The 13,288-nt window shown below is 35.8% G+C and overlaps 1 protein-coding gene across 6 annotated transcripts in view; it reads left to right on the top strand.

Annotated features, from left to right (window-relative positions):
- The window catches only part of NR2C1 (nuclear receptor subfamily 2 group C member 1), a 43,201-nt gene extending 32,145 nt beyond the window's left edge, over nucleotides 1–11,056 (top strand). For 4 of the 6 annotated variants that reach the window (XM_079303535.1, XM_079303538.1, XM_079303536.1 and 1 more), the window contains 5 exons: nucleotides 1,341–1,462; nucleotides 4,443–4,582; nucleotides 6,076–6,213; nucleotides 9,888–9,993; nucleotides 10,502–11,056. In XM_079303535.1, the coding sequence (XP_079159661.1) occupies nucleotides 1,341–1,462; nucleotides 4,443–4,582; nucleotides 6,076–6,213; nucleotides 9,888–9,993; nucleotides 10,502–10,676 (681 nt within the window). In that variant the 3' untranslated portion in view covers nucleotides 10,677–11,056. Of the gene's footprint in view, nucleotides 1–1,340; nucleotides 1,463–4,442; nucleotides 4,583–5,085; nucleotides 6,027–6,075; nucleotides 6,214–9,887; nucleotides 9,994–10,501 lie in introns of those variants that run through there. The other 2 variants (XM_079303539.1, XM_079303540.1) reach the window with 2 other exon arrangements.
- Nucleotides 11,057–13,288: the final 2,232 nt, after the last annotated feature.

Below are 13,288 nucleotides of genomic sequence, written 5' to 3'. Positions count from 1 at the left end.
ACATAGTAATGTACAATAATGATTTGACTAAATTTTATTTTTAATTTCTTAGAGGAATATTTGTTCAGGTGTTGACATTAATTTCCAGTTAATAAACTGCTTTTGTTCACTGGTTAATTCTTTGTTTGGGAGAAAGTACTGCACTCTGCAGTGGTTTAGTTTCACTGGTGATTTTATAGTTTCTTACCTTAAAAATACTGGGTAGTCCATACAAAAGGATTTACATAGACAATAGTATTTGCATGAAGCAGAGTCAGCATTCAAATTCTCACTTGTTAACAGGTGGGGCTGATGCAATCTGCAAATGGATTTTGACACTTTTGAGTGTATCTATCAGTTTCTTGTTTGTGTAGATAACCTATTTTAGCATGGTAATAATTGATTTAAATATAGTTTGTGTTAGTTAGCCATATGTTTTCTGGATTTTCTCATTTTACAAGCTTTCAGAAATTCCTTCTATCTTTTTTTTTCATAATCTTATTTTTCATAGACAAATCAAAAAGCTTAATAATATTCAATCTTAGTAACAGGCATTTGGTTTAACTTTATCCCCTCTTATCAGTGACTATTTTGATCATTCAAATGATCCTCTCTGATGCTAATGTAAGGGTTTTTTTTAAAAATTGCATCAGCCAGAACATTATATTAAAAAGTATTCGTTTCTGAAGACAGAATTACAAGCTCTAAGCTATTTTGGGCCAAGTCTCTTTCTTCACATATGCTGGTAAAGTCACTAATTTTACTTATTAACATTGTGGAAGGTCCTTTCTGATGTATGTTGGTTATATTTTTTGGACTTGGGAGTAGCTGTATATTAGGTATTTTACTCAAACACCAAAAGATTTCTTATGTATTTATTTGTAAGATATTAATTAAAAGTAAAAAAAAAAAAATTTTTGTGAAATAGAATTCCCACACACACACTCTCTCTCTCTCTCTCGTTCTGTCCAGGAGTTGTAACTCCTCTAGTGTAAGCAACTTCATTCCAGTTACAATGATTATTCTCTTATTCTTGGAGAATATCTCAGAAGTTGAGCTTTCAGATTTTCCATCTCCAGTTGTCCCAAACATGAATCTTCATCTAAAAATCAAATTTTTTTGTCTTTTTTGTTGCTATGTTGTTATATAACATACAGTGTGTAATGGTGTGGCAAATAATGCAAAAGTCAAACATTGTTTTATGTTGGGATTATAGCTTTTTTATTTAAAGAACAATTTTCTTTTTTCACTTAAAAGAAACTAAAAAGACTGGTTTCTCCTAAACATATTATGGAGAAATTGAAATAACTATCTTACACTTTCTTCTTTTTTCTTTTTTTCTTCCTGCTTTGTTTCTGCAGCTCACCATGCCTTCTCCTATGCCTGATTATCTTAATGTTCACTATATCTGTGAGTCTGCCTCCAGGTTGCTTTTCTTGTCTATGCACTGGGCACGTTCCATTCCATCTTTCCAAGCTTTGGGGTAAGTGTTCAGTTACTCTATTCAATTATGTTGTGGATATGTGCTTTTGAATTTCTGGTTTTTGCTGTCTTCTTCAGGGATTTCTAAAAATACAAAACTACTAATTAAAGTTGTTATAAATCTTAATTGTGAGCTAAATTTTCTGAATTAAAACTACTCCAAATTCAGGAGTTTGGTTGGGTTTTGTAAGAAAAAGGAATGGATTTAAGACAATTGAATGCCCACACATTGCTGCTTCTTAAATGTATTTTGAGAAAATAGAAATTCCTATCAGTTTTTTAATAGCTACAGCTCTGTGCTACATACTGATGCTTATCAGGCAATCACCAAAAAGAAGCTGCTGTCTGAATCCCCAAAATTTTTATCTGTATAAGGTGTATTACTAATAATAATTTTGCCTTTAATAACTTACACAAAGAAAATAGCTAGATTCAGCAAATATTCAGAATGAAGTTGTGTAATTTCAGAAGATTTGCCAAAAATAAATGGCTCTAGTAATCAAAAGGTAATTCTAACTGGTCTTTTTGCAGTTTGTATAGCATCCTGTATCTTCATCAGAATTCAGTTTATAACTTAAAATTCTTACATTCAGTTTTGTAGTCCATTGCTGATCATCATGAAAAACCATGTCCAAACTGCATGGGAAGAAGTGATTTATGTTATATTGAGAAGTAATTTTATGAAAATAAAATTACATGAAATAAAGAAACTGTATCAGCTCTGACCCAAATGGTGAATAAATCTGCAGTGTTTCTGTTTAATTCAATATCAAAATAGCCTGTGACTGTGCCAGCAAAGAGAATTCCTTTGTAAAATGGTGGATTGTCCCCTTTTCCAGAAAAGCTGTCAAAATCACAGATGATCTGTGATTACCATTTGTGTTTACTCAGATGCTTCAGCTGAATGATTCTACAATTTTTAAGGAAAGATACTGTATTGTGTGTAATTAAGCCTGTGGTTTGGAGAAGGAGAAAGGAAAATTGTATAAAGTTAAAGAATAATAAGGGTAAAAAAATATGTAAATATGATGTTTTATTTTGGTAGCTATTGTTGACTTGCAGAATTGCAAAATGCATAACAAATGAACATAATACATACATTACGACATTCTAAGCTTTAAAAAGGTTTTTGTTACAGAGAGACACTGCAAATTAGTACAAATTGGTATTCTAACAACAAGGGAATTGCTTCTTAAAAATAAAATGTAGTATAGAAAACCTCTCCAGAGAGATTTAACAGGAAAAATCTGCACATGCTCTTTTTTATTTGTTATTTTAATAACAGATATATATATATATATATATATATATATATAAAACAATGTATTTTTCTGCCGCCATAGTAGTGTTAATATTCACCTGTAATAGCATTTATAGACCCAGTCAAGATCATGAGCAACAGTATATAAACAACATAAATTCAGTTTTCCTTTGAAGCACTTAAAATGCAAACTATTTTCAAGTGCATATTTATTTTAAATTAATTCAGCCTTTATAGTTGGGGCACATTATATCCTGTAATTTTCAGAAGGGTGACTCATTTCACTTTTAAACTGAACAGAAATTCATGGAGCATGATTAGTAATGGTTTTGTGAGGAAGATGGATAATTGTACCTAGGTTGTTTCCTCCTCAGGCAACATTCTCTTTTAGTCACAGCAGGATTCTTGCCTTTGACCTAATGGTGCCAGATAGTGATTAGTTCATCTTCCTGCATGGTCATCTTTGTTCACAAGAGAATTTCCTACTGAAACCTTCTCCCAGCTAGTTACAGCCTCTTAGTTTTGTCAGGCTGCTTAAGCAAGTTGAAGAACTGGTTCTTTGATCAGCCATAAGGATGCTGTAGATGATGTGTTAATCTACACACAGGTATCAGAGGAGTAGCCAGTGCACCCTGTTTTCAATGGTGCTCAGCATAGTCCCTTTGATTATGTTAAAGGAGATGAACAAAGATGTGACTAATACGTGCAGAAGCTGCATGTACAGTGTCATGTCTACCATAAAAAAACTTGATCATAATGAAAAATATTGCACTCATTGCTCTCTCTGTAATCCAGTTAAGGACAAGGCTGTGTTCACCAGTCATTTGACATCTTATTATTGCACTAAATCATCAGAACTGTTCCTGAAGATTGCATCAACGTTCTTGCAAAAATCCATTCCAATGTATTTTGAAATCCTAGCTTTAATATGCTTTTCTTCTTTGTTAGATCTTGTACTGCTTTTAAATTTGTTATTTATATTTACTGGCTAAAACTGTGAATTTACTGGCTAAAACTGTGAAATGTGTACTTGAATTTGTCTCCTCTGTGGTGGGATTTCCTTTCTGAGCTACTGAGCTCTTGTTAGGCTCTGTGAGTTGGAGATGTTTGGCATTACTGAAAGGTAGTGGCTGAATATGAATTGATATATTTAATTCTAATCTACAGCAGAGAAATCTTTATAACTGATATTTATATTTTGAAGTCTTGTCTTTCAAACCTTATTCCAAACTTTAAAGGGATGCAGAAAGTAGCAGTCAGGTAGCTCAGAACCTTGATCACACATGTTCCATTTCATCTGTATCTTTGATTTAAAAATTATACAACCTGTCAGTTTTCAAGTGACAAAAAAAAAATAAAAATACCTGAGTCTGTTCTACATCCACAATTTTTGTCCATGCATATAAATGTTGTCCCAAATCCTAAGAAAACTGATGGAGTGATGGAGTACTCTGTGACAGTTTTAATTTAGTCTGACTTCAGCTGTCTTTTGTAATAGAAATTTGGCTTTTAGGTCATTTAAACAAAAATTTATTGCTTCACAAAAGTCACTTTAAACCAATTTTAATTCTAGCATGCAAAGAAAAATGATACAGAGCTTCACTTTGGTGTTGGTTGTAATGATTGAATTAGGTTGAGGCTATATGAAGTGTTCTTCAAATTTAAAAAAATGTGTGAATGCAAATGGCTGGTCTTATTAAATTATTGTGCTTTTTAATAGACAGGATAACAGCATATCATTAGTAAAAGCCTGCTGGAATGAACTTTTTACACTTGGCCTAGCACAATGTTCACAAGTTATGAATGTGGCAACGATCTTATCTGCTTTTGTCAATCATCTTCAAGGCAGTTTACAACAAGGTAAGATGTATACTCTGCACATGCCAGACTTGGGGAATTACTTTTTTTTTTTTTAAGTTTTGAAGTGTACAGAAGCTCTTTATCCTTCAGTTATTACTGTAAATTTACTATTTAAAGAATTTCATGTTAGTATTGACACAAAATGATACTAGCCACTACAGTTCACAAGATAGAATTTTTTAGCAACTTTACAAAAGTCAGTTATGTTAATATTTGCCTCCAAATGAAAAAAAAAAAGCATTTTTATTTCTCTGTGTTGTATATTTTTCATTCAAATGAAAGGCATGTCAGTTGGCCTTTTTAATTCTGTTCTGAGCAGGAAGGGAGTCTTTTAGCTAAGCTTTGTGTGCTTTTGGAGGTTGTCAGCACTAAAAACTAACCAGTCAATAATAGTATAATGTTCATCTGTTCATAGTCATAACACATTATTGATAAGGTAGATGCACATACAAAAATCTAAACATTTTAATATTTAACTAAAGTATTGAGTTATTTACTGTTAGGTGTATGAAAATTCACTGTTGTTGATGCTGTGCAAATGCAGATTGGTAAAATGGAAAAAATCAGCCTACCGAACTATAGATTTTTCATCTTCTTTTATGATAAGGTAATTAAAGAATTATTTCCAAGGGGTTTCTATGATTTAAAACCATCCACAAGATCCTCCTATAAATAATGATGATAGCTTAAAACAAACCAATCAAAATGCAAGATGTACTGTGTCAGGTACAGGTACTAACAAGTCTGTCTCTAGGCAGATACAAAGGGAATCTGGAAATTTTGATCTATGTACTGTATAAAGTATGTTTACCAAAAAGGGTACCATAGTAGTTAGTCATGCTTTTATCACTATTACAAATACATATATCTATAATTTAAATAGGGAATTTAGGTTGACTGCAAGAACCAGTTGTGCAGTATGCCAGCTGCAGTATCTCCAAGAGATACCAAGTTTGTGGAGTCTAGAGGCTCTAGTTTGATGGGTTATGGAGGGCACAAAGTTTTCAGGGTGCTTTACTATTGCTGGCTCAAGGGGAACAGCTCTACACCAGCCATATTCCCTTCAGTGCAAGTCAGGGAAGGCATATAGCACACCTTTCTTGCAGTGGCATGGTCTCTGATTAAAACAACCCATGGAGCTGTACACTATCCTGCCATGTGGCACCTGATCTTTAGACACACAGCACAGGTCAGCAGTAGCAGTGTATGCTTTACTTATAAGTAGTCTCTTCCTTTCATTTCAAGCTCTAGTCCATGCCTGATAACTGGAAGCAGTAGTGGCAGGAAGAGCTCCAATTGGAAGAGGTGGAAAAAAGTGTTAATACTCCATAATGGTTGGTGTCAAGATTATTCAGACCTAATAAGAATTTATAGATGGCATAGACTTCCCATTGTTTGAATCTAATAAAACAACTATTTTAAAAATTACAGTGTGAAACACATTTTTTGCATGTGTGTTAGCTTTGTATTTTTTTGTGTGTGTCTTGATTTAGATAAGCTGCCAACAGACAGAGGAAGACTAGTAATGGAGCATGTCTTCAAATTGCAAGAGTTTTGTAACAGCATGGTTAAGCTGTGTCTAGATGGATATGAATATGCATATTTGAAAGCAATTGTCCTCTTCAGTCCTGGTATGTAATTATTCCAAATGTAAAACTTTAATCTGTGCTATTTGTTGCTGTATAACTATTTCATTATAAGCAGTTACTGGCTTATTTGCTGAGGAATATTGGAAGGTGTGTAAGGACTGTAGGAAGAGGAGGGCTAATCTTCTAATGTAAACAGCTGAATGTTGCTTTGGGGACTTTTTTGTCAGGGAGGGACTGTGGAAATATGATTCTTTTTATTTGTAGATTTTTATTCTTAGCTGTGCCACTCATGCTTTTTGTTGGTTTGGGTTTTTGGCTGCTTTAGTTTTTTTTTCTTTTTTTTTTTCCTTTTCATGTATTTATTTATTTATTTATTGTTTTTAATTCTGTGCTTCCTTTCTGGGGTACATTTTCTGATGACCTGCAGTTTAATTTTCTGCACTGTTGCTGTTGCACATCCAGATGAGATGGATTGAAGTTGGGATTTTAATATATGAAAGACTATGTGGGCATCAGTTCTCACATTTAGAATTACAGAAACATCACCTCCCTCCACAGAAAATGCATATAGCATTTCTGGTGAATGAACACCACAAACATTCACTTATGTTATTATTTCTTCTTCTAAACAGTATTTGCTTAATGTACTCTCAGTAACATTATTACATATGCATTAGACAGTGAAGGTAATATAACTTTATTTTCCTTCTGGATGATTAGTTTACAATAGGGAGGAAAGAGTCCTCTGGTTATGGTAGATATTCACTGAGTAATTACACTGTGTAACCTATATGCCTGGACTATAGAAAGTTACAAAATTAAATTTCTTTAATTGAAAGAATTCACTTTTCACAAAAGGCATTCAGGTTTTCTATCAGTATCTTGCAGATCTTAGATTAGTCATTCAGAATAGGGATTTAATACAAAGCCAAAGTGAAGTCTTTTGATGAAAGAAAAATGTACAAATCTCAAATACTTCCTCTGTCTTCAAGAATTTTTCACTCTCACATTTAGAAAATAAGTATTCGGTTACTCCATTTTGCATTAGAAGGTTTTAAAAGCACCAGCAGCTTCTTTAATCCTTGTTACTCTGCCTTTTGTAGATACTGATGTCCTGTAGAAAAGATTGGAACAGATGTTAAAATGCTGTCAGAATTTTAGTGACCCCTGTCAGTAGTGTAGGACATGGAGGAAATCTGGGTATTTGGTTCTTGTCTGTTCTGTAGACTTACTAGATCCAAGATGAACATTATTTTTGTGTTCAGTTGCAGTTCAGCCTTACACAGAAAAATCAATTGAGGTGAGAAAATCTCTTAGAACTTGGACACTTCCAAAATGTAAATTTTAAGCAGGTTTTCTAATATATAGAATTCATATATAATTCATATTCTTGCTTTTGCAGTTTCCCTTAGATTTGAATGGTCTTCTCTATATGTGTCTTCTCTATATGGTCTTCTCTAAAAGTGGCAGCATCAGCAGGAATTCATGGTATTCATCTAAGTGCACAAACAGAATCCTGCATATCTTCCATTGCTACCTATATATATATACATCAGTGATGAAAGACTTCTGAGATGAAAGATATTCATGTAAATAAAAGGTGGTATAAGTAGAGTCAGAATCCTTCAGGAAAGATAAATTTCCAGAGGATATTCCTATTGTGATATTTTTCAATTGTGGATCACTAAGGAAAATCAGATCCTGGGTGTTTTACTGTAAAACATAATCCTGCTGTCAGTCCTTATGACTAGGAGAGTCTTGCATAGTTTTATGTGTTTGCTTGTACAGTTCACTGTATCACTGACACAGTTTCAGTTTCCTGATAAGCAGGACTCACCATTAAACCCACTAAGTTTAAACACAATATTAAGCATACTTGAAAATCTTTGCAGTTTTCCTTTTCTGCTGAGGACTGAACGGGTTCAAATACACCATTATTACAGCAGAGATTTTCTCTAAGTGAATGGTCAAAGGATGTTTGCTGGTTTAATTTTAATAAATAATACTTGAGAAGATGTAATTCTACTGCAAGTGTTCCTTATCCCAAAATAATCCTTTTCATGTCATTCTTATACTAAGAACTGGTATAGGTTACACCAGGAAAGAAACAAAATTATGGGAGAATACCTCAAGTCCATTTTTTTTAGAATGATGTCCACTAGGATTTATGATAGAATCCTCTCGCATTTCTGGAAAAATCAGTCCTGTTAAACACCAAACAATACTTCTTGAGAAACCTTGCACTTGCAAAGTTGTATTTACCTATTTGTTTAGTCTGAAGTTTGTCTCCATCAAATTGCATTTGACAACACAAAAGGTAGAAGGAAAAATACCTTGGGAAAAGACTCTTGTCCAGTCACATGATTGAGAGAAATTTTCTTTAGCTGATGTTTTCAAATTTATATTACTAATGAGTAGTTGCTTTAATGGCAATATGTTGTCAGGACTCTTGATCCTTGGGCCACAAAACAAAATCTTCATACTTGTGAAATATTTGGTACCTTGAACAGAAGGGATGTCCTGGCAATGACTCACAGGCCAGAAATTATAATTGCAGGGATTTTACTGCTGTGCTGCAGGATGGGGCTGGGCTGTGCATGCAGCAGAGCCCTAAGGTAAGAACCTCTGCTTAAGTAGGCCCTGGTGATTCAGCTGTGCCAAGCCAGCTGTTTGATTGCCACAAGACAGCCTTGGGCAAAGAGATTAGTATAAAGGGTCTGCCAAGAAGACTTGACATCTTTATAAATGGCTGCAAGTGTATAAGCAGTGGTCTTCAAACTGCTGTTTCCAGAAATTGACTTCTCACTGTGTTCCTGACATGGCCCTGAAAGCAGCAGCATGAAGTGGTGCATTTTGCACATCAACTCTTAAGTCTTCATCTATGTGATTTGTCATGCTAGTATGACAGTAAAAATTTTACATTCAGATAGATGGAAAATAAAATTACAGGCCATGTAGAGAGTTCAGAATTACTGGATAATAATTTCCAAGAGTGACTTGGCAGCTAGGTTGATGTCCTTTCATTTTAGCAATGCTTACATTTCAAGTAGGTTCAAATCACTGCTAAAAATTATGATTAGCACATTTAAAATTTTTGCACCAAATAGTTGAGAAAGAACAATCTGTTACATACAAACTTATCTGAACTCAAAAAGCATTTGAACAATGCTGTCAGGCACATGGTTTGATTCTTGGGGTGTCTTGTGCAGGCCCAGGAGTTGGACGGTCAATGATACTGATGGGTCCCTTCTAACTCAGCATATTCTATGATTCAGTGCTGTTTTCTGCATGTTTTAGGAACCAGACAGCTCACAGCTTTTTATTCTGCTTCTTCCACTGATCTTAATTTTATCCTCCACTTTTCACTTAAATATTATTTGTGGATCTAATGTTCCAGAAAATGTCAGTGTGTTGAAACAATCCTGTTTTACTGCTACTCAGAGAACAGAGTTGTATCATCAAGATTAACATAAATATTGGAAGCACTGAATTTATTTGAATGTTTTAAAATGTCTGATTTTATTTATGGAAAGTTAAGTAAAATATATATGTAAAGAAGGAGAAATATAAGGAGGTAAAGTAGTGTCTACCACTAAAACTGAAGTTGCTGCAGCTATCACATAATTTTTTCAGTGTGTTGGCAACTAGATAGTCTGTGTGGATTTTAGTTCATTTTCTGTAGAATGGGTATAACAAAGAAGAGGGGTTTTTTTCAGATCACCCAGGTCTAGAAAATGTGGTACAGATTGAGAAATTTCAAGAAAAAGCTTACATGGAGTTCCAAGACTATGTAACAAAGGCGTATCCGGATGATACTTACAGGTCTGTAAACTTAGATGCTTACTTGATTGGTTCTCTTTTCAGAGTCACTGATTTGTACAGTTTTACATGTAATAGATATGTAGGTTTTCTTCCTACCTCCTTAAAGTTAAAAAATTACCTTTAGAACCACTTTAAATGTTATGCATGTGGTCATATATGAGTAGTATTTTTCTTACCATTATTAATTTCTAAGATTAAATATCATAAATATTAGTAACATTCAATTTGAATTGCATCTCTTTGGAATATTTCCTCATTTAGTCTTAAATCCAAACATACACAGTACATGTAGTTGACAGGTATTCGCACATTTTCTGTACTGTTCAAGACATGACTAAACAAATTTAATGCCATACTGATTTAAAATATTTAAGCCTTTCATGAACTAGATGTAGCAAACTTTGACCAGTAGTGTCCCTTGTCATTTCTTTTGCTAATAACATCATGGAAAACAACACCAAAATCTGTGATCTGCTAAGTAATACTTTTCACCAAACTTATTTTCCAGACTATCTAGACTTCTTCTCCGGTTGCCTGCTCTTAGGCTGATGAGTGCAGCCATCACTGAAGAGCTGTTCTTCGCAGGACTGATTGGAAATGTTCAGATTGACAGCATCATCCCGTACATTCTGCGAATGGAGACAGCTGACTACAACTCTCAGATCATAGGTCATGGCATGTAAAAGTAGCAGCCCAGGATTCTGTACCATGGCAATCGTGGTGATGTAAATGCATACCCTGTCTCCAAGAGATGGTCATAGCCTTCCAATGCACCTTTCCAAAGAAGGCTCATATTCCTCCTTTCCAGGACACTTAGGAAACATGGTGGAGTGTATTAGGATATAGTATCACTTCCTGTTCTTTATCTGCTTTCAAGGACTTGTAAATTAACTTGATATCTGAAGAAAGTCAAGAATTGTCCATCCTATTTTTGTAGGTAGACGGACTTGGAATATTTGTTTATGAAGTTCAGGCTTATGAGGAAACTGAAGAAGCTTTGGTGAACTAAGGTATCTCAACTTAGTTTGATGTTTTAGACAAATAAATTAGCTTTCTTCTCCGAGTTTTGTTTTCAGTGTTTTGCTACTAGTTATTTTTCACTTATCAAATCAAAAATACATAATCAAATATCCTGAAAAGGCCAGTTTCCATGCAGACAAAACCTGACTTAGTTTTGACTGTTGTTTTGAAGAGATTTGTTTTGCGCTGAATTAAACACTGGATACCATTACGAGTGCAGGGAAAGTAGAGAATGTTCACATTTTTAAATATTCTGATGTTAACATTGATGCAGTTGATCAAAAGAGAAGCAGCAGAGTCAGCAGTGACTGTTTTGCAGATGCAACAGAACACTGTATTGTAGCAATAACTTGGTAGACGTCAGCTGTTTTATACTACAAAAAACTAACAGAGGTGTATACTGCAGGCATTCAAAGACAGCATACTCCTGCATTTTCACACTACCCCTCCCTCTTTCATACTCAGTGCCCAGTGAATGCCTCTTAACTTCTGTCCATGTCTTTATTTTTTGTGATGGCCCTTGGGTATGTAATTCTCTTTTCCAATGAGTCTTCAATGATTACTTTTCAAATTTGAGTTTGTCAAATCCAGTGTCCTTTCATATGGGAGCATAACCTTTGCTGCTTTTCCTTTCCTTTTTAGAAATAGGTCTAGATATTCCATGCATGTTGCCTGAATTGTACTCCATAGCTCCATCTAAGCACAAGTTTAAATGTTCTTCTGTCTTTAGGGTGTGACTCACTCGACAAGTAACACTGACAATCAGTTGCTTCTTGCTTCCTTCTGCAATAGGAAGTTACAGACCCCTGGCATGTTTATTTCATTTTGCTTAAAATGAAAGAAGTGCTAGTGAAAGTGCTAGTGTCCTTCAGACATTAGTATTTAGGATTTTCTGAATCTTGGGCCAAGGCCAAGTTCTATTTAGCATGATCCCTTTCTTTCTCTGGCAAAACTGAGTGAGGAAGAGCCTCACCCAATCAAATGACACATGATTGCACCAGGAATTGTTTAGCCTGAAGATCAGATTAAATGGAAGGTTTTGCCCACTCTGCAGTGGCAGTTTCAAGGCCATCCTTAACATCAAGAGACTACTAGATGAGGTTTGGGTTCTAAAGGTGTTGAGTTCTGTAGTTTTTCTCAGCATCTGAGGATCGCTACCAGACAAAAAAAAAACCTCAAGAACTGCCTCTGACACTGAATTTCTGTTCTTCTTAATTCCACTGACTGAGCTGCTTAGATCTTCCTCTACCCAAGCTCCATAATCAGAATCAGATGAGGATTGGGGTTAAAAGAGGCCTTGCTTTGAATGCTTCCAGGAATGGGGCATTCACAGCTTCTCTGGGCAACCTGTTCTAGGGCCTCACCACCCTCACAGTAAAGAATTTCTTGCCAATATCTTACCTAAACCTGCTCTCTTTCAGTTTGAAGCAATTTCCCTTTATCCTGTTCACTACATACCCTTGTAAAAAGTCCCTCTCCATCTTTCTTGTAGGTTCCCTTCAGGTACTGGAAGGCTGCAGTTAGGTCACCCTAAGCCTTCTCTTCTCCAGGCTGAACAATCCCAATTCTCTCAGCCTTTTCTCACAGGAGAGGTGCTCCACTCCTCTGATCATCTTGGTGGCCTCCTCTGGGCTCTCTCCAGCAGGTCCATGTCCTTCCTGTGCTGGGGCCCCAGAGCTGATGCAGCCCTGCAGGTGGGGTCTGACAGAGCAGAGCAGAGGGGCAGAATCCCCTCCCTCCCCTGCTGCCCACACTGCTCTGGGTGCAGCCCAGGGCACGTTTGGTTTGGGCTGTGAGTGCTCATGGCTGGGTCATGTCCAGCCTCTCACCCACCTGCACCCCCAAGTGCTCAGCAGGGCTGTTCTCCATCTGTTCATCCCTCAGCCTGGATTGATAGCAGGGGTTACCCAGGTGCAGCACCTTGCACTCAGCCTTATTAAACCTCATGAGATTCCCATGGACCCACTTCTTGAGCTTGCCCAGCTCCCTCTGGATGGCATCCCATCCTTCAGGTGTGTCAGCCACACCACTCAGCTTGGTGCCATCAGCAAATCTGCTGAGGGTGCACGTGATCTCTTAATCTGTGACATTAATGAAGTTAATAAATAACACTGGCCTTGATATGGATCCCCCATGTCACAGATGTCCCTTGGGATTCTGATCCATTGAACACTACCCTCATCTAACAGTCCACCCATCAAATCAATCTCTCTAGTTCAGAAAGAAGAATGTTGTGGAGGACCATACTACACAATTGATCATATCCAGTCCCACA

Source organism: Erithacus rubecula, assembly GCF_903797595.1.
Source record: "Erithacus rubecula genome assembly, chromosome: 4".
NCBI classification, from domain to species: Eukaryota; Metazoa; Chordata; class Aves; order Passeriformes; family Muscicapidae; genus Erithacus; species Erithacus rubecula.
Note: the sequence above shows the minus strand (reverse complement) of the source record. Positions and strands in the feature narration are given on the sequence as shown.